Source organism: Pinus tabuliformis, chromosome 8 (assembly GCF_031772625.1).
Source record: "Pinus tabuliformis cultivar Carrire ecotype Pingquan chromosome 8, CPIR1, whole genome shotgun sequence".
In the NCBI taxonomy this organism is placed as follows: Eukaryota; Viridiplantae; Streptophyta; class Pinopsida; order Pinales; family Pinaceae; genus Pinus; species Pinus tabuliformis.
The window spans coordinates 511173377-511193368 of record NC_142294.1 but is presented as its reverse complement, the minus strand read 5'-3'; the positions used below and the strand labels follow the sequence as shown (position 1 = coordinate 511193368).

The window sequence follows — 19992 nt, the reverse complement described above, 5'->3', positions numbered from 1 at the left end:
AGACTGTGTTCCGTATTCCCACTCAATTTATTTATTTGACCATGGTATTTGTGTTGTCAACTTTTACCCTGTAAGTGGAACCATTGGGTATAACGTTCGAACTGGTGGTGCAGGTTATCAGTCATTGTAGTGGTCGTGGGAAGATTTGTAGCTGGGGATAAAACGACTGTTACCATTTGTTTCGTTGACGTTAGAGACGTAGTTGTTTTTGTCAAAGATGGTGGAGAGGCTTCCTTTACTGGTTGATCGGTACTTTTAAACTTGGCCTCTTCTCCCAGCGCTTCTACTGCCACAATCACACTTTGTAACCTTGCCACTGTTTCTATCAGAAGCGCAGAAAAGCTAGCAAGAGGAAGGAGCTCCATCACTGTGCTTGAGGGCTTCTCTTCAACAGGTTGCCAACTTTTGGTATTGATGAAAAGCTCTGGTTGAGCTCTCAGCAAATTTTGGAGTTCCGCTACCATTGCCTTTAACCGATCCATCATTAAAATTGGATCTATACTTCTCATTGTCCTTATGTGGTCAACTAGTTCAATAAGAGTTCAATAAGAATGTTGGCAGATTCTCTTCCGATTTCAATGCATGGCGTCTTCAAATATTCTCTTCGAGAAAGTGGCGTCTGATCAGACAATATCATCACCAATAATTAATGATACACAATTGATTGGAATCTGGAAATAAGAAAGCAATATATAGGCAAATTTGACCAATATTACCTGAATCTCAGCGTTTAACAATCCATTTATAACCTTCACACAGTAGGCGCAGTGTCGAGTCATGCTTCCAACTTTTACATAAAGTCACCATGGATATCTGAAAAAAAAACTTCCATGCGGTGGTTCCCAGTTGGCGAAATTTGCCTGCAGAATTAAATGTTCTCCGTTAAAGATAAATGGATAGCCGAACTTATGTGATAGAACATGAAAGTGTATAGTGATGAATTATGATACCTACCAGTGACTCTTCTGTAGTCTTCGAGTTCAACACACATTTATAGCCTCTTACGACCTTGTCATCGTCTGAATCCTCGACATCTTTGGACTCCACGAAGTACTCTGCAACGCATTCTGCAAGTGAAAATACATAAGTGAATGAATATTTTCACGAATCTGTAATATTATAGATTTAGGAATATCTCGGGCAAAGTGAAGTGAATGGTTTAAGGTTGTTTTTTCTTTTCAAGATTTTGAAATATTCTTTAAATCGGTAATGAAGATAAAAATGATAGAGGTACAATCAAAATAAAGATAATAAATCATAAGACATGAATGATTTATTGTTTTTCCAATGCTGTAGCTTAAATCTGCAATCAAGATAAAAGTGATACAGGTAAAATCAAGATAAAGATAATAAATCATAGCAAATGAATGATTTATTGTTTTTCCAGGGCTATAGCTTACCCTGGAGAGATCCAGCCAATCCTTCTAGGTTATGTATAATGGAATTGTGAAGATCGTCTCCAGCCCCTATGGGAAAAGCAAACACATTTATTATGAAACAGAGTGTACACCCTATCACTATCGTCGCTAGTCTCTGATGCGCCAATTTTAAAATGTTTTCAATGGGAGAACCAGAAATGGCAACGAGATTGAAGGTAAGAATGAAGATGACGACCCCGTAATCGTATCTTTGCTTGATCACTGGAAAGAAACGAGAATATGTGCACACTGTACCTGCATCAATCACCAAAGGGAAGCATAAACATCAGAACGCTAAAATGTGAAGTACCTAACATACCATGCATAATTATATTTTCCATTGTTGGGGTTGACTAGAATGTATCGACCTAAGGCAAAAACAGAGACAGCCAGTATAACTCATTCGCAGTCTTTCCCCGAGACAGCCAGTATAACTCATTCGCAGTCTTTCCCCGTAAGTTCTGTAACATAGCTCACCCCCACTCCCAGTAATCTCGCCATCAGTGTGGCAAAAGATCTGTTCAGACCTTTGCTCAAGGTAGCACCTGCATTATGTCATTAAATCATTAAGGTGCAAAACATTGCTTTATTATTGTGAAAGCCCAATAGCCGGTCTAATGGGATACTATATGGTCATGAAACCCTCATACCAAAATTTAAAATGTGTGAAGATACCCAGAGGTATTTGGTGAATAATTACCTAAAGTGAATTCGAAGACCACAACGACAGTCATGATCACCCATATGGCATTTCCACCAAAACTATCAAACAATGGCCTAACGAAGTAAAATACAGAGACCAAAGAGAGTGCAAGGCCAAATTTGATGGAATGGATAACTCTTCGAGGATCATCTGCACCCACCTGCCAAATCCTTCTGCTCACAGAAATGACAAATCTTTTGTATTGGTGAAAAGCTTGAGAAATTCTCCTAACCACACGGTCATAGAAGGTCTCTTGGATGGTATTCGCTTCCATTCCTTCCTTAACACTAATTTCCCACTCCAAAGGCTGTGACTGAATCATCGTGCCCCCCATTCTAACTATTTCATTCACCGCGAGCTTCAGAACTAAACTTCAAACTGGGAAAGCCTTCAATATATCAGCAGGTTTAAGGTTATGTAATATCACTCAAGATCTTTCTTTCTCTCAAAATTATTTGGCTATATATCCAGTCCAATCAAGAGAAGACAGTCCTCTTGATGCAGCGTTTAGGGCCTGGCTACAATGTCCCAGCATAGTTCCCTTTCTATCCTTTTATAAGTACAAAGACGTACAAAAAAATGACTTGTTGAGTACGAAACAAACGGAAGGGAGAAAGGCGGCCACTAATTGGACCTCCACGAAGGATTTTCCAGTCGCATTTGTGCATTATGACTAGTATGAATTTCGAATGTGGGCGGCAGAGCACATTCGGCCAGGTCTCTAGGGCTATAATTAGCACAGCACATATAAGGATGGATATACTAATAAATTCAATATAGTCCACAGAGCGGGCAAGGACACTAAATATTTTTTTATAACGGTGAAAACTTTATACAATTGCAAAGGCGTTTTTCACCATCAACCCACCGACTGCACAATACCATTCCGCGTGTGGCTTTCCACATGATGCAGACAAATATCGCTGGGAGATGGATATACAGATCTCCAATCAGTCAAATTCACTCCACAAGGGACATAGACATTAGGCCCATATATATGTATACGGATGTTTTTTAAGAATTACATGTTTAAATTATAAAATGTGCATAATCCTGCTTAACAAGTTTTCTAAGCCGCACAAAGTTAAAATATTATACGCTTTATTGTATATACAAATATGTTCAACAAATTCTATGTTTATTGATGTAATAATCCACAAATATTAAAATAGTATACACTTTATTGTATATACAAATATCTTTAACAAATTCTATGTTTATTGATGTAATAATCCACAAATTCTATGTTTACTGATGTAATCATCCATATAACTACGGTAGCATATAAATTAAATTGGAGTAAATACTATTAATCTAGAATAAAATGTCAATTTTAGTTAATTATTTTTTTGGTAATTTTATTTGTAGGTAGTTTGTTAATTTTTTTTTACTTTATTAATTTTAATAATAAATTACATGTTTTTATATTTGTATACATTTTAAATGTATGATTTTTCAATCTAAAATAGTCTTAAAATTACTATATATAAGTATAATATTTGAATCTTTGAAAAATTATATATTTATTGTTCATTTTTTGTATGATGAATGACAATATCATTGTAATCAATGAAAAGTATCACCAAGGCACATTGTTAAAAATATTTTTGGAAATGAATTAGTTTCTAATTTCAAAAACTCTTGTTGTCCTAACCGTGCCATGACTACATTGACTACCAATGATGGGCATTTTGCATATGAACTTTCTCCTCCTTTACAAGGGCTTTTCTACATGACAACTTCACAATAAGATAATGTGCTTTGAAAACCAGATTCAATCCATTCACAATAAGATGATGTCTTATCATAGTGCATTTAGACATTCATGGGAAATTCCTTGATTTGCTGGAGTTGTTCTGTATTGATTGGAAGGCTCCAAAAACTAATTCTTTATTCATGGGTGACTATGTAGATCGAGGATATTATTATGTGTAGATAGTGACACTTGTAGTTGCTGGAAAGTATGCTATAGGGATATAATTACTATTCTTTGGCTACTTTTCATTGACAATTATTCGAACCCATTCTTTATTTATGGGTGACCATGTAGATCGGGGATACTATTATGTGTAAAGAATGAAACTTGTAGTTTCTCTAAAAGTAAGCTATAGGGATATAAATACTATTATTTGACTACTTCCTATTGACAACTTGATTTGAAAGAAGATCTTATGCTAGCAAAGTGGCCTCTTCCCATAATTCAACACACTCGACAATACAATCTATGATTTTGAACCTACTATTCCAGACTCCAATATCGATAATCATGAACCCTTTAGTGTGAGGTAATTCTTCGAAAGTCATTGTCAACGTGAACATTATCATTACACAGTTCATATTACAAGAAGAATAAAAGAAGATACTTTGTCCCTTGGCACCATTGGCACTCAAGTGAAGATTTCTCAACTTCTAGCCCACTAGAGGAATTGGTTATGATGGTCGCTTAAGTCTCCAACAACTTCTTCTAATCCAGCCACCAAAAATTTCTCGAGTGACTTTCTTTTCTCATACAAGTGCTTCAAACACAAGCTTGGCCTTCTCTTTCGAATAAAATTTTTATTTGAGTCCTTTGCCAATGTTGAATCCCATGAATCACATCAAGCATTGGACCAAACCATACACACAAAAGACAAATCTATTCACAACCGATATATTCTACTCTTTACATGTTCTAGGCCCTCCCTTAAGGGAGTCAAGCCCATAGTTGCTCTGACACCAAATTACAATATTAGAAAATAGGCATTATTACACACACAAATGTGCTAAGCACACTTTATCTTAATTTTTTTAATGGCATGTATAAATACAATAATGATTTTTCAAGATTGACAAGTTAATTTGATCGCTTAATCAACTAGCTAAGAAGTATCTCAACCACACACTAATCTAGAAAGCATCTAGTTGGATAATATATCTTGAACAATTATAACTAACTAACCCATAAATAATAGTAACAATTTGCTCATTGAATTAATGTCCACACTTAACACAAGTAGGAGTTACATAATCCAACATCAAATCATAAAAAATAACTAAATTATAACTTTATTTTATTTTATTTTTAATTTTTTTGTAAGTTAATTTTTCTATTACTTCAAAGTTTCTTATTACATCATTCCAAACATTTCAAATCAACACAGTTCATACCATTATCAGTTTCAATCTTCCACATGGGAAAGCAAATATATTGACCGAAAATGTAATAACATGAGTTAAAAGTAAGAGCCTACTACAATGATAAACAAATGCTAATAGAGGCAGAGTGTCATGAAGAGATAGAAAACTAAATAAAGTCATGACAAGTGATTGAAAATATGATGAGGTCATTGGAATAAGATCTTGTGCACTACTACCAACAGAGCAGAAAGATTGAGTTCACATTTAAGATCGATTTCTACATGAGCCAGACAAGCATCTAAGCTGACCAAACAAGAGTGTTGATGTTGTTGGACCCTTTTTATCTCATTCAAGGAAGAAATAATGTCATTTGAATATTCATGTTTCTCTTTCATGACTCTTTCTAAAAGAGTTTTCAACTTAAAATGGAGGGTGATGCAATTTAGGTATTGGTTATGTCTTCCCCTACTATTAATAGGTTTAGGAAGCCAATTGGCTACTTCCTCCATGATCTTAGAGTCAATGTATGTCTATAAGTCATTGTTAGTGTAGGTTGCTAGCTAGCAATTTTCTTCATGGATATTCAAATATGGGAGAGTGAAAAATGGTTGTATCTTCCTAAGCCTATGCTTGGGCACGTTGGAAACCCTTCTCACCTCTACCCCCACCACCCTTTTAATTACACATGCATTACCATGGCATAATGCCACAATGGGAAAAGAACAAAGCTAGACAAATGACACACACCAGACTCGCAAAAATAAGAATTATTTTAAAGAGACCAAAACCGAAGACAAACTTTTAAGAGAAGAGGAAATTGGGTGATCTAAACCTATAGGAAAAAGAGTCCCATACACCGGAAACAAAAAAACTACCTTGAGATAGAAATCCCCCTGCGCTAGTGGACACAAAGAACAAATCACAGTGAACTCGGTAAAGAATTAAATTGAAATCTCAAAAATAAAACCAACTTAACTCAAATCCAGAATAATAAACAACATGAAAGGAAGGACAAGGTTGAAACCTACTATCATTATCCCTTAGCCGAAGCTGGCACAATCTTAGATGCAGAATATAGGTTGGCACTACCAACCGCAAATAACCCCAATACCACCTGCAACATTTCTTGGTGTAGAAGCTCAGCATAACCTAGTTTTCGTCCAAGGCTAGCATCCACCTTCTCATTCAAATCACTATTCCTTCAAGACTCAAGGGGAAAAATGAATCACTTTCATATGCAAGTCCTTGATCCTCCCAAACTAGAGGTGAGTGTCCCAAATGCGGAAAGACCCAAAGATCACGCCATTTATTAGTTGAGTTTCCTCCTAGCATTGGTTTAGTTCTTAAAAATTGTCAAGGCAATAATCCCACCATTGGTGCGGAGGGTGACCAGATCCAACATAAATTCCAAACATCAAATGATTGATGCATAGAATGAATGGATGTATGAAGATTGTACATCATATGGAGAATGGTTTTAAGTTTGCACGCACTGCATGGGGATGGAAGTCCACGCCACTCACCCTATTAAATGTTGTGGGAGGCAGCAAGGTTACAAGCACGCCATGCCTTCCACTCCCTCCCAACCTCTGTTGCCACTTGACTTGTCACCTCGGTTGTGGGTATATATATATATATATATATATATATATATATATATATATACATAAGCATGTAGTATATAAGCGTGTAGATTCTTCACATGTAAACTTGGGCCAACGCCATGGCTTACTAATAAAACATGTCCAAAATACCATAACTTATGTTCATATATTAGTTTTTTTCTTTTCTTTTTAATTAATCAATTTAATTAAAAATGTAAAAAACATAACTATTTTTAAATAAATTTCTATATTTTAATTTGTAGCTAACACTAAAATTTATAACTACTATTAAAAATATTTTAAAATATTTTGTCAAAATTAAATCCTATCATCCAACTAATAATTAAATTATTAATAACTAAATTAAAACTCTAAATTCCTATTCCAAAAAAAATTAAAAATAAAAAAGTATTATATTTTTGAATTCCAAAAACCCAAACAAAACCAAGCAAAAATAAAAATGTTAGAATACGACAACAAGCAAAACTTTATATGCCTCAGCCTTGAAATTGGTGTATATCCAATTTGTGGATTTACTAGGGATCACACCTTTCTTATGGATCTATTGAGAAAATCGACAATCTCGGCATATACTTCGTCTGAGACCTTGCACATGCGAGCATATTGGTAACTTGCTGATAGATGAAACAACTTCGTCTGAGACCTTGCACATGCGAGCATATTTCTCAGTGATAATGAGGATAAATTTGTTTGGAACGAAAATTTGGTTATGGGTCAATTACTGGTTAAGGAAGCATACTGGTACATTTGGCCATCAATACTTTCTATATCTTCCAAATGGTTTATGAAAATCTGGAAGTGAATATTCCCACCAAAATACAGGTCTTTGCTGGGTTTATTTGGGAAAACAAGATTTTGATACGGGACAATATGTGTCATAAAAGACATTGTCGGCCTGGATGTTGTTTACTCTTTATGGAGACAATGGAAGACCGAACCCATCTATTTATGTGATGCTCCTTTGCAAAATCCATTTGGACTAGTGTTTTGAAGATGCTACATATTGAGGCAGATTGAACTGCTCTTTTGTGGGAGATTGTATTTAGGAATGGATTTTTTAATACAAGGCTTTTGGACCACTTCCTATCTGCATTATGTGGGAAATTTGGAAAAGTCGCAATTATGTTATTTTCGAGGACAAAATGCCTAATATATGGTAGAGTTGTGTTTGCATTGTGGTATATTTTAGGGGAGCATATTTGTGCATGATTACATCTACGATGAGACAAATTTCTCCTCTACAAACCACAACACCTTTTCCTATGGATTTCTTTGATGGTGCAACCAAGGATAGCATATGTGGTTGCGGTGCCTACATTATCATTATGTCAGGCACTATGTACCATATTAGCTGGAATTGGGGTAAAGGGAAAAAATGCATGCATTGAAGTTCTAGCGCTCTGCAGGTTTGATTTGGAACAAGTGGAAGTCTTGGGTTGGGTTACTAATATATCTTCTTTCTTTTCGCCACTCCCTTTTAATAGAGTTGCTTTTTGTTTGCCTCTCTCTTTTAATAGATTTGATCTGCTTTCTTCTCGCTTCTCCTTTTTAGTAGATTTGCTTTCTGCTCGCCTCTCTCTTTTAATAGATTTGCTTTTTGCCCATCTCTCTTTTTCAACTGGATAGGTAGAATCTAGAAAATCATGGAAAATTCACATTTCTGACATACATATCAGGAATTCAATTTTGTCACTGACAAGTTATCCAAAGATGGTCTTTCGTTGCCTTTGTGTATGTTGCATTATAACTATTTTGCTAATTACATCTATCAGCACACTGGTAATTTTTCCATCCTCTAATCATTGGTACGTGTTTCTGCACCTCAAGGATTGACGAGGTAAACATTTTATTTTTTATCACAAACAATGTGCGGATAACTGATAATAAGTAATTTTTTGGATTTTTTTTTGGTATATATCATAGTTACCAAGTTTGGCCATACTGAAAAAAAGAAAATCACAAATTCATCAATTTGATTTGGTACGGTTAATAATTCGCCCCAATTCGAATTCATTACGGTCTCCACCAGAGGTTTGTCTATTCATTCACTCTCTCAATGCCCTATATATTTCATATGAAAGAATTAAATTTTTATTTCCCCATTCTTTGCCTTGTTAAGGGCATATAGCACATTGAAAATGCATTAGAAACTGAGGCCACACAATAATGGAAGTCAGTGGAAAATGCCCCATGGTAGCGTGTTGCAAGGGGCTGCAATGACATTATCAAATGCTATGATAGTGCATTGGAAAATCAACCACGCGCAGACCTCTAGGGTTTGGTGACACACCACGACAGAGTATTGCATTACATGATATCTTATGATCATTGTTGTATTGTAGTGTACTAAACATTGGAAATATATAAGTGAGAAGCCCCACAAAGAAATGTGCATGCATACATGGTGCACCAAATGGAATGCTGTATAGATTCTATGCACACATGATATAAGCTATATCTGACTATATATATAAACACACATGATATAAGCTATACCTGCGTATGTATATAAGGCAATGATGCAAGGTTTCAATGGCATGTTATTTGCATCATTACCAACAATATGATTAAGAATCCACTAAAAAAGGTGATAAAACGGGTATTGATCACACTGTAATATATTATCTATCAAGCACACACAAGCAACCTTGCATGTGAGTCATTAGGCAAGTGGTGGTTAATAATGACAAGAGACTGCGTTGAAGACCATTTTATAACCCACTGCGCATTTTTAAGGCCTAGGGTTATGAAGCCTTGTCCTTAATTATGGTTCTTGAACCCCCATATATGTTTTAAATTATTCTCAAAACTATAGTAGAGATTGTGCTATTAGTATGTAAATTTATTATCAAGTGCGTTGTCGCTTCCCATATTCATTGTTTACTGTGCTTCATGTCTCAACATAGATATTTGTAAGACCTAATTTTGGAAGCAATGAACTGTGTAAGTGTTTGGAAGGATACAAGTTTGGACTTAGGTAGTTTTGGTGGAAATAATGGAAAGAAAAACAAAGTTACTAGAAGATAAATTAGTTTTTATAAATTTTCTATTTATATGGAAAAAAAAAAAATTTGCAATTGCAAATTGGAAATTGCAAATTGGAAATTGTTATAAAGAAAAAACGATAATTCTTATATGAAAAAAAAATAAAAACAATAATTTTATATTTGAAAAATTTATAAAAAATAAATTGCAATATAAAAAGATATAAAAAAATAACTCCTACCTTAATAAAAATTATAAAATAACACATTTCCTATATAAAAATAAATAAATAAACAAAAAAACTGTAACTTCTTTATTAGGAAAAATTATAAAAATAACATAATTAAATTTCAAATGTATAAGTCCTGTTAAAAAAAGATTAATGTTTAAATATGTGTAACACGTATACTATCTAATTTCTTTAATATTGGATTTTATAGGTTCAATTTTTTCCCTATATAATCGAATTCAATTAGATTTTTTTCCTATCCAAGGCATTGTTGACATCAACTGACGTATGCAGATGTTAGGTGAGACCAGAAGCGTGAATATTAAAGGTAAAGCTACTTTGTTTTTGGATTCCATTGTATTCGTGCAATTCGTCATCCATTGGATTTGGACGTTTTCGTACATTTCCTGCGCACTGTTAAATTTCTACCGTAACCCCACTATACTTTCTTTTCATGCTTCTTTGTATTTTCCAGTATCTTTCCTTTTGACTTTCCATTAAAAAACGCAAGTGAAGATTCTGTTATTAGTGGCCACAATCGTATTTGTCTGTTTTTTATTTGCCTTCATGCTCTACAGTCTGCTGATTTCTGATGCACCATGAATAACTTGAACAAAGTCTTCTGATAAGAAATGGTCCTTATCTTATATTCTGAATTTGTCAATTACCTCGTGCAAATTTCTTTTTTTCTGCATAATTTCTTTTTTTCTGTACAAAAAGGATCTTTTTTCTGTACAAGAAAGGATTTTTTTCTTTCAAAGATCAATAATTTTTCTTTTATGTCTTTTAAGTATTCGGGGTGACTGTTAAGTATTTTGCCGACATTAAATTTGAAATGTACTCCCAACGAATCAAAATTAGAGTCCGGTTAATTTCAATTTGCAATCCGTATATTTCAAATCATTGACATTTCATTTAAATAATAAGGTTTTGATATTTGAGATCTGCCGACAAATCTTCGATCTGCAGATTCCAATGAAAGAGGGCTTTATCGATTTCAGACTGCAGGTTATAAAATTTGGAAAGCTCCTCATCCATTTCCAAAAATTAAATAATAAAATTGTAACTCTCTTACATAATCTCACATTGAGGGACATTTCGATGCAGGTTATTTGATTGGTCTTTTTTGCATTTTTTATTTTGATTTATAGATAGAAAGAAGTGTGAGTAATTTTATAATCTAATATCCAGTAGAATCCAAAACATTTCGGGTTATTAAAAGAAATAAGAGTGATGAAGATGAAAAACATTTTCTATTAAATGGTTCATGTATATTATATTTTATTTAATTTCTTTTTTCCATTGGAAAAATCGGTAATTTCCATTAAGTGGAGAAAATTACATATTATAAATGTAGTAGAATATGCTGTACAATGCTGTCCATCATAATCCACCACTCAAGATGATATATATATATATATATATATATATATATAATAGTGTCTTGGAAAAGTTTTTCTAATGTCTTTCAAAACATTGAAATAATTTGGTAAATAATTTTAAGTAATTTCTTTCAATTTTAAAATTTAATGGATCATATCAATTGTAGTAGACATTAATAATAATGATCGTTACCTTAACTTTATTTTTACCTATAATTTCACTTCTTTCATTAATATGGTTTAAAATATATATATATATATATATATATATATAAATTGGGATACAATTATTTTAAAGATTTAAAGTTTTGTGTATAAATTATTTTCTAAATTTTTTTCTATACTTACTAGATATGAAAATATAAAATTATATTTAATTTATATTAATTTTGTTTAGAATTTTAAATTTATAAAAAATAATTATATATAATTTAAATATTTTTAACATATGTAGTTTTTGAATATTTACTGATTTGAAATTAAAAAAATTATTGTGTTTAAAGGTGTATTTTACAGTTGAAAATGAGTGGATGTCTATTTTTTTTTACATGATGTAAAGTTTATATGTATCACTTTTAAAAATAAAATAAAGCATTCTTTAAATTAAAAAATAATATTGGTTATAATAAAAGAACAAAAATAAATATACAGTATAAAAATCAGTAACTATAAAGTTTGATAAGTTTAAATTTAAATTAAAAATAGTATAAAAATCAATAACAGTGTAAAATGAGTGGATGTGTGATTTTTTTTACATGATTTATAGTTTATATGTATCACTTTTAAACTTAAAATAAAGCATTTTTTAAATTAAAAAATAATATTGGTTATAACAAAAGAAAAAAAATAAATGAGGGGATGTGTGACTTTTTTTGGTACATGATTTATAGTTTATATGTATCATTTTTAAAATTAAAATAAAGCATTCTTTAAATTAAAAAATAGTATGGGTTATAACAAAAGAACAAAAATAAATATACATATTTGATAAGTTTAAATTAAAAATAGTATAAAAATCATTCATCTCTTTTTCATGCTCACTTTCTTAGTTGTTGATGTTATAACCTAGTATAATAAAGATGTAATGTGGTAAAAATATCTAGAAGATGTGGTAATATGGTAAAAATATTTCACTTTCGATCTCAAAAAGAAATATAATATTTCTTTGTCCATGAGAAGTAACATAGTTTTACATCAATTTTATAAAGAGATAAAGTAATTAAGAATTAAAAAATTCTTATATTTTCACTTTAAATGTGAGGAATACCTCTTATACTTTTTAAAAATATTTTAGTACAAGATTTAAATAAATTAACTATAATAAAATATTTCAATGTCCAAAGACAAAAAATAACTGAAAATAAAAGAATATAAATTCTTGTTTAATAGGAATAATATAAAATTTATTGGGCACTTTTTTAGTACTTTAATAGTGTACCCATTCACCATCAATCTAAAGCCTAATAATACTAATAAGCTAATGTAAGTCATAAATAGAATATTTCAACATGCAATGTTAAGTAATATTCATGTATATATATAACTTTTTATAAGTTCTCTATTGGTGAAGCTACGTAAAGGTCATGTCCAAGAGTAACACAGGGCGGGGAATTGAACTGGTAACTTAACATCTAGGAGTGCCTTAACAAGCACCCTATCCAAGACCCTGTGGACAATAATCATGTGTATTTAAAAATATATTAATTAACAAAAATATATTTTAATGTGGGGAATGTGTTTTATAAATAAAATATTTCTATGTCCATGTAAAGTAAAATATTCGTGATTTATGTAATTTTGTTTTCATTTTAACTCTTTTTAGATATAATTTTTCATCCAATTTTATCTTGAATCCAAGAATTCTAAATTCATCCTATGTAGTTTACACAATCTATGTCATATCTCTGGTAAATAACTTAAAGGTAAAATCTTTTATGAAATAGTAATTTTTTAAAAGGTTACGAATTAGTTTCAAAAACTAATTTTGGTTATTCATAAAATTGAATGAGGAACTAATAGTTGGGTGTCAAATAGAGGAGGGAACAGTTGGAAACGATACCCAATTGAATCAGCAATGTATTCAACCGTAGCAGCAGTGACATGGGTAAGAGTAATGGTCTCTGTGGGGAAGCGTTGTTAAAGTCTTCTTGTTTCAGACTTGGACAACTTGGTTTGGAAGGCATGCGTGCGTGTGTGCCTGGAATTCCAACAACTAGCTACATGATTATTGATGTTATAAGGCCCCCCACGGTTTCTCCTACGTTTGGGTGGATTGCAGAACAGAGCCGAGAGTTCATAATCCCTCGTCGGTGCTGGGGAGGCGCGGAGCGTTGCCTTCATCTTTGTCATTGTGATGCAGGGTTTGCAATACAGGGCTGACGGATCATGGGCTCCACGAACTGTGGCCTCCGCGGCCTGCAGGAGGCCAGCCACCGCTACGCTGCAGTTGGGGCGGAGCTCAGTGGAGGACGCCGAGGAGGAAACGATGACCACGAAGATAGCCACGATGAGCCTGAACCCTTTGGAAAGAGTGCAGCGCCTCGCCTCTGATAACGTGGTGCTCGTATTCAGCATCACTTACTGCTGCATGTGCCACGTGGTCAAGCGCCTCCTCTGCGGCCTCGGGGTTAATTCGGCCGTCTTCGAGCTCGACGAGGAAGGGGAAGGCGCCGGGAACTCGGATATGGAGAAGGTTCTGGTGAGATTGGTCGGCAAAAAGCCTGTCGTGCCGGCGGTTTTCATCGGCGGAGAGCTCGTCGAAAACCTCGATCGCCTCATGGCCGCGCACATCAGCGGCGAGCTCGTGCCCAAATTGAAGCAAGCCGAGGCTCTGTGGCTTTAGAGAATCAGAATTTTTTCTGGCCTCAATTTTTGTTGTTTTCTTTGGTGATAGATCAATTAATTAATCACCATTTCTCGTGGCATAGAAGGACACAAATTTCTCTGAAAGTCATGCGAGACCAGAGACCACTAATGAGAAACTGCCCAGGATTCGAGGAACGCCATTAAAAGGAATGCCTATTGAGTTCTTTAGAGCTTACCTTGATTGCATCAGGGATGGAGGCAAGGAGGCCGCCAAGGATAAGATAAGTAACTTGCTCCCCTTCTAGAAGGAAAAATATATGTATGTTTTATTTGGGTAGCTTTAAAATATTTCCTTGTGTTAAATGCAGAGTCACTTGTAATTTTCTTGAAAAGGGATATAAGCTTAAATGCTTTGTGTTGCTAGTTGATTTCGAAGTTCTTGTGAATAGTTATGCATTTCATGCATGATAGAAATTGCTAATGATGTGCTTCAAAGCACATAAGTAATCATACTAACTTTCTTGAAGAAAGAGTATGTTTTATATACACATAAATATAGTTTCTTTTTAGGAAAAGAGTGCATTCTTAATGGATGAGAATTATGAATTTATGGGAGATCTTTTGAAAACAAAAATAGAGGTTCTTTCCTTTAAAGACTCATATGAATAGTGTTCATACAAGAACCAGAATCCATACTTGTTTCATGAAAAAATTATGTGCTTGAAGTAAAAGTAATTGTGTTAGGAAAAACACATGTTACATGGAAAAAAAGGGGTAGCCTTTGTGACATTGGAAATATGATTTTGTGTGTACATAGAGAAAGTGATTATGTTATCTTTCTTGGAAACGATAATCTCTTGAAAGGATTGTTTTGCTAGCTGAGTTGTGTCGATTTCTTGATTGTGGTGCATAAAAAGTTACGTTAAGCCTTGTTATTGTTTCTTGATTTTTATGCATAAAGATGGGTATCTATAATAACTTCTTGAAAGGGAAGCATGAGAAACCTACATATAGGAAGATAAGAAATGAGGTTATAATGACTTCCTTTTATGAGAGAAGTATGTAATTATTTATAGGAAATGATGGTAGAATTCTAAGAAGGAAACATGTGTTGCATACATTAAAGAAGGGCTATTATGATAGGCTATTGGATGCACAAAGAAGGGTCATTGTGTTACAGAGATATGTTCTTTGTATGGATAGAAAACTATTTAGTCATTTTCTTTAGGAAAATGATATGTGATTTTTTTTATGCTAACATAACTATTAACTTAATTTCTCGTTGAATGAGGTGTGTATGCACACGAGTTTTGTGATTGCTTCCATTAGAAGGGATATATATATTCGCATGCGGGAAAAGTCTACAGGTTGTGTGTGAGATTGCTTTATATGTTTGCATGCATCAAAAGTAATAGCTAAAGGACTATATCTTTTGATAAAGTTTATGTAAATTTTCATGTAAGAAGATTATAACTAATGTTTAGTTAGTCCCTTCAAAAGAATGCCTTAGTGTTTTGTCCTCTAAGAATATGTGCTTATGCGAAGGGAAATGCTAGTTAATATGATTATTTATAAACGTAATCATGATGTCAATGTTCATAATGATAACATGGCAGGTAAAGTTGGATTACTTGCGCAAGGCATAGATTATATTTAATGTTGTCGCAGGAAAAGGATTAATGCTCCATGCAGATAAGTACAAGTTGCGGGAATCGTACATTGCTAGAACAATCATGCCACAAGGAATGTTGCATGTGGCGGTATGTAAGTAAAAGATTACATGGAAACTATATTAGATTTTAGCTAAGTTATGTGACAACTTAATGATAATTCATTGTAATAATTGTATAACAATGGCTAAGGGATCGAATCCCTTATAAGCCATTGAGTGAGGGGTGAAAACCCTCACGAGCATTTAATAATAAGATTAAACGTTTGTTGGTTTTCATCCTACAGGGTTTCCAGGGTATATTGGTGTTCAATGGTGTGATTGTCTTTTGTATCAATTTGATGATGATGAATCCTTGATGTTGATGGTTCTACACTTGATGGCATAACCATAATGTCCAAGTATGAGATTAATTAATATGGTTAAGGAAATCGTGAAATGGATGCAAGGATTCATGAGACAGTTTATGTTATTACACTACCACGGTGGTGGTTAATGGTTATGCAACTTCCTGTCTTTTATTGCAATTTACTTGATGTACTAATGAACACTATATCTAATGGTTAATGAGGAATTGTGGAGTTGTGAATTGAATAATTACTTGTGGGTAAATTATATAAAAAAAATTCCAACTCCTTGCTTTTACATGCGAGGTTACCGGGGTATGTGACAAGTGCTATCAGAGCTAAAGGCTCCAGTATTGGCGCCTTTGGGAATTGGTAAGCGGAAAAGAAATTGAGGTACACAGCAGTGGGCATTAACTCAGGTATGAGCTTAACCATTCACATATTGATTTATGTAGTACACTACTTTTGGCATGATAAGTGTGAATCGTGTTTAAACTACTTTGAGTAGTAAGTAATAAAGTTGCTGCATAACTATGTTCATGACATTGGATTCCTGATGAGGATAAAAGACAATAAAAATTTTATCGCACTTAAGAACAATATTGAACACTCATTGAGGAAAGTGACAATCAACTACCAACTTTTGCTTTGCAAATATGACAATAACAATGATGCATTTATTGAACAAGATTGAAGTTACAATGAACGAAATTTAATGAGTAAATGCATGAATATAAATTATGGGGAACATCCTTGAATATGATGACAAATTGTTTTAAAAGGACATTAGAAGAACCCCTTAGATATTGAAAATATGCAATGAGACAAGTAGTGAGACTTGATGGTAAAACTAATTTTTGAAAAAGTTTTGCCATGGTTCCATTAAGATGATTGGTAGTTGTGATTGGTTAGTGTTGTATGACTAACTAATAACACTTATGTGCATGATTTGAATTTGATTTAAGCTTATCACAATTCGCAAACAAGTGATTTTGGTTGTTACTTCCTATATTGGCCTATTGATGGCAATACATTGTGGGAAATTGGAAATGTTTATATTGTTACCTCAACTATCATAGGCATGAATATTTGCATATACTTTTATGCATGATAGTATTGTGCCGCAAACTAAAAAGATTAGGGAAGTGAATACTTGTTCAAGGATGCATATGTATAACTAATGTTGCTAATGGGATCAAGTAGTGGTAGCTTAATGGCAACAAGAGAACTCGTCACGTAAAATGTTGCAATGAGAATTGCAATCATAAATGAGAAATAATAATGTTATATGATATGCATGATTGTGTTATTTGGAAATCAGAATGCATACAACATGTATGTCAGTTGTGTTTCCTAACAATCTAGATGTTGTGAACCCATGTTGAGGGTTAAGTGTAGATGCATCATATACATGCATGTTTTTTTTGTTAATGATAATGATTATATGGTTCATTATGGAAATTACTTTAAAAGAGAAATTTAACATGCCAGACAGTTGCATATAGTTGTGAAAGGCTAGAATGCCTTGGGTTGATGGCAGTTACCTGCCTGGAGGGGTTGATGGTACTTGTCTGCCCGGATTGTGAAAGGCTAGAATGCCTTGGGTTGATGGCAGTTACCTGCCTAGAGGGGTTGATGGTACTTGTCTGCCCGGATTGTGGAAGGCTAGAATGCCTTGGGTTGATGGCAGTTACTTGCCCGGAGGGTTTGATGGTACTTGTTTGCCTGGATTTCTTCTCCCTAGCGATAAATTATCTCAATAAGGGGAAAGAGTTTATGTGTTCATTGGAATTCTTGAGCTGGTAGGCTTGTGGAATTCCACGTTAGACCTAGTAAGGTATCTATCAAAGAAACTGTTTGGATGTGAAAATGACTCGATTTGGTCGGGGAAACCAATTTCCATGGGTTGGGAATTCTTTAGCCTATTGTGGTTCTAATAGCTAAAGAAATTAACTAATCAGCTATATGTTATGTTAAAATTTTTATATATAGTTGTGTAAAATATGTTATGCACATTTAACAGGAAATGAGCTTAGTGCTCAATAAGGAGTTATTGGAAATTTTAATTCCTTTATCGTATTATTAATCTTGTGAACGTCTTAGTAGGGGCTAAGACAATTTTTACTTGATGCAGTGATTGACTGTTTTGATGATTAGAGAGCTAGGTGCTCTTTTGGTACTTTTAGAAGTACTCTGTGGATGTCTTTAGTGAAAGTTAATTCAGTGTGCATGTGGAGCAGTGATGAGATCTTAAGTACTTGTAAAAGTATTGTGATTTAAAAATCATCTAACATTGCACAATTGATTGATAGTTAAAAGTATTTCATTTGACTCACAATATTATGACTAATGCGATTGAATTTGTTTGTCAAACATTACAGGATTACTTACCATGGAGAGTTGATGGGTTGTCCAACCACTATTAAAATGCTTACATGAAAGTGCTCATGATTTTCAAGAGTAGATGGTAAGTAATGGTAAGTTGATATAGAGTTTGGTTTTTGAATTTGAATAAGGGCCATGTGGTGGCAATTAGAACTTGCATATTTTTGTAGTTATGAATGCTTATGACTATTGATCTTTCTTATGATTATATCATTACATTTTTGTTTGTTGTCATTTCTTGGAATGAAATCTTTAATTTTAAAAGAGGAAGGATCAAATTTTGGGTGGTTTAGATGGTTATACCATGAGTAAAATCTAAAGTTCCAACGAGAGATGAACACCGAGCACGGTGTTCTTGTTAAGGGGGGGAGTATGTCATATCCCTCTCGTAAATAACTCAAGGTAAATCAATTAGTTATGAAATAGTAATTTTTTAAAAGATTACGAATTAGTTTCAGAAACTAATTTTGGTTATTCGTAAAATTGAATGAGAAACTAATAGCTGGGTGTCGAATAGAGGAGGGGACAGTTGGAAATGGTACCCAACTGAATCAGCCACGTATTCCACCGTAGCAGCAGTGACATGGTGGAGAGTAGTGGTCTATGTGGGGAATAAGCGTTGTTAACGTCTTCCTGTTTCAGACTTGGAGGGTTTTGTTTGGAAGGTGTACGTGCCTGCCTGCCTGGAATTCCAACAACCAGCTGCATGATTATTGATGTTATAAGACCCCCTCATTTCTCCTACCATTTGGGTGGATTGCGGAACAAAGCCGAGATTTCATAATCCCTCATCGGTGCTGGGGAGGCGCGGAGCATTGCCTTCATCTTTGTCATCATGATGCAGGGTTTGCAATACAGGGCCGGCGGATCATCGGCTCCAGGCACCGTGGCCTCCGCGGCCTGCAGGAGGCCAGCCACCGCTACGCTGCAGTTGGGGCAGAGCTCAGTGGAGGACGCCGAGGAGGAAATGATGACCACGAAGATAGCCACGATGAGCCTGAATCCTTTGGAAAGAGTGCAGCACCTCGCCTCCAATAACATGGTGCTCTTACTCAGCATCACTTACTGCTACATGTGCCATGTGGTCAAGCGCCTCCTTTGTAGCGTCGGGGTTTATCCGGTCGTCTTCGAGCTCGACGCGGAAGGGGAAGAAGCCAGGAACTTAGATATGGAGAAGGTCCTGGTGCGATTGGTAGGCAAAAAGCCTGCCATGCCTGTGGTTTTCATCGATGGAGAGCTCGTCGGTAACCTCGATCTCCTCATGGCCACGCACATCAGTGGCGAGCTCGTGCCCAAATTGAAGCAAGCCAGGGCTCTGTGGCTTTAG

General features: G+C 34.3%; 2 protein-coding genes and 1 pseudogene across 2 annotated transcripts; 2 read left to right on the top strand and 1 right to left on the bottom strand.

Annotated features, from left to right (window-relative positions):
- Nucleotides 1-526: 526 nt before the first annotated feature.
- LOC149236344 (aluminum-activated malate transporter 10-like) lies at nucleotides 527-2455 on the bottom strand (annotated as a pseudogene).
- Nucleotides 2456-13962: 11507 nt separating this feature from the next.
- Nucleotides 13963-14301, top strand: LOC149236343 (glutaredoxin-C1-like). Its single transcript, XM_089461551.1, has one exon. It carries the CDS (start codon nucleotides 13966-13968, stop codon nucleotides 14299-14301), a length of 336 nt encoding a protein of 111 aa, XP_089317677.1. The 5' UTR covers nucleotides 13963-13965.
- A 5199-nt stretch (nucleotides 14302-19500) lies between these two features.
- LOC149236342 (glutaredoxin-C1-like) lies at nucleotides 19501-19992 on the top strand. Its single transcript, XM_089368857.1, has one exon. It carries the CDS (start codon nucleotides 19501-19503, stop codon nucleotides 19990-19992), a length of 492 nt encoding a protein of 163 aa, XP_089224983.1.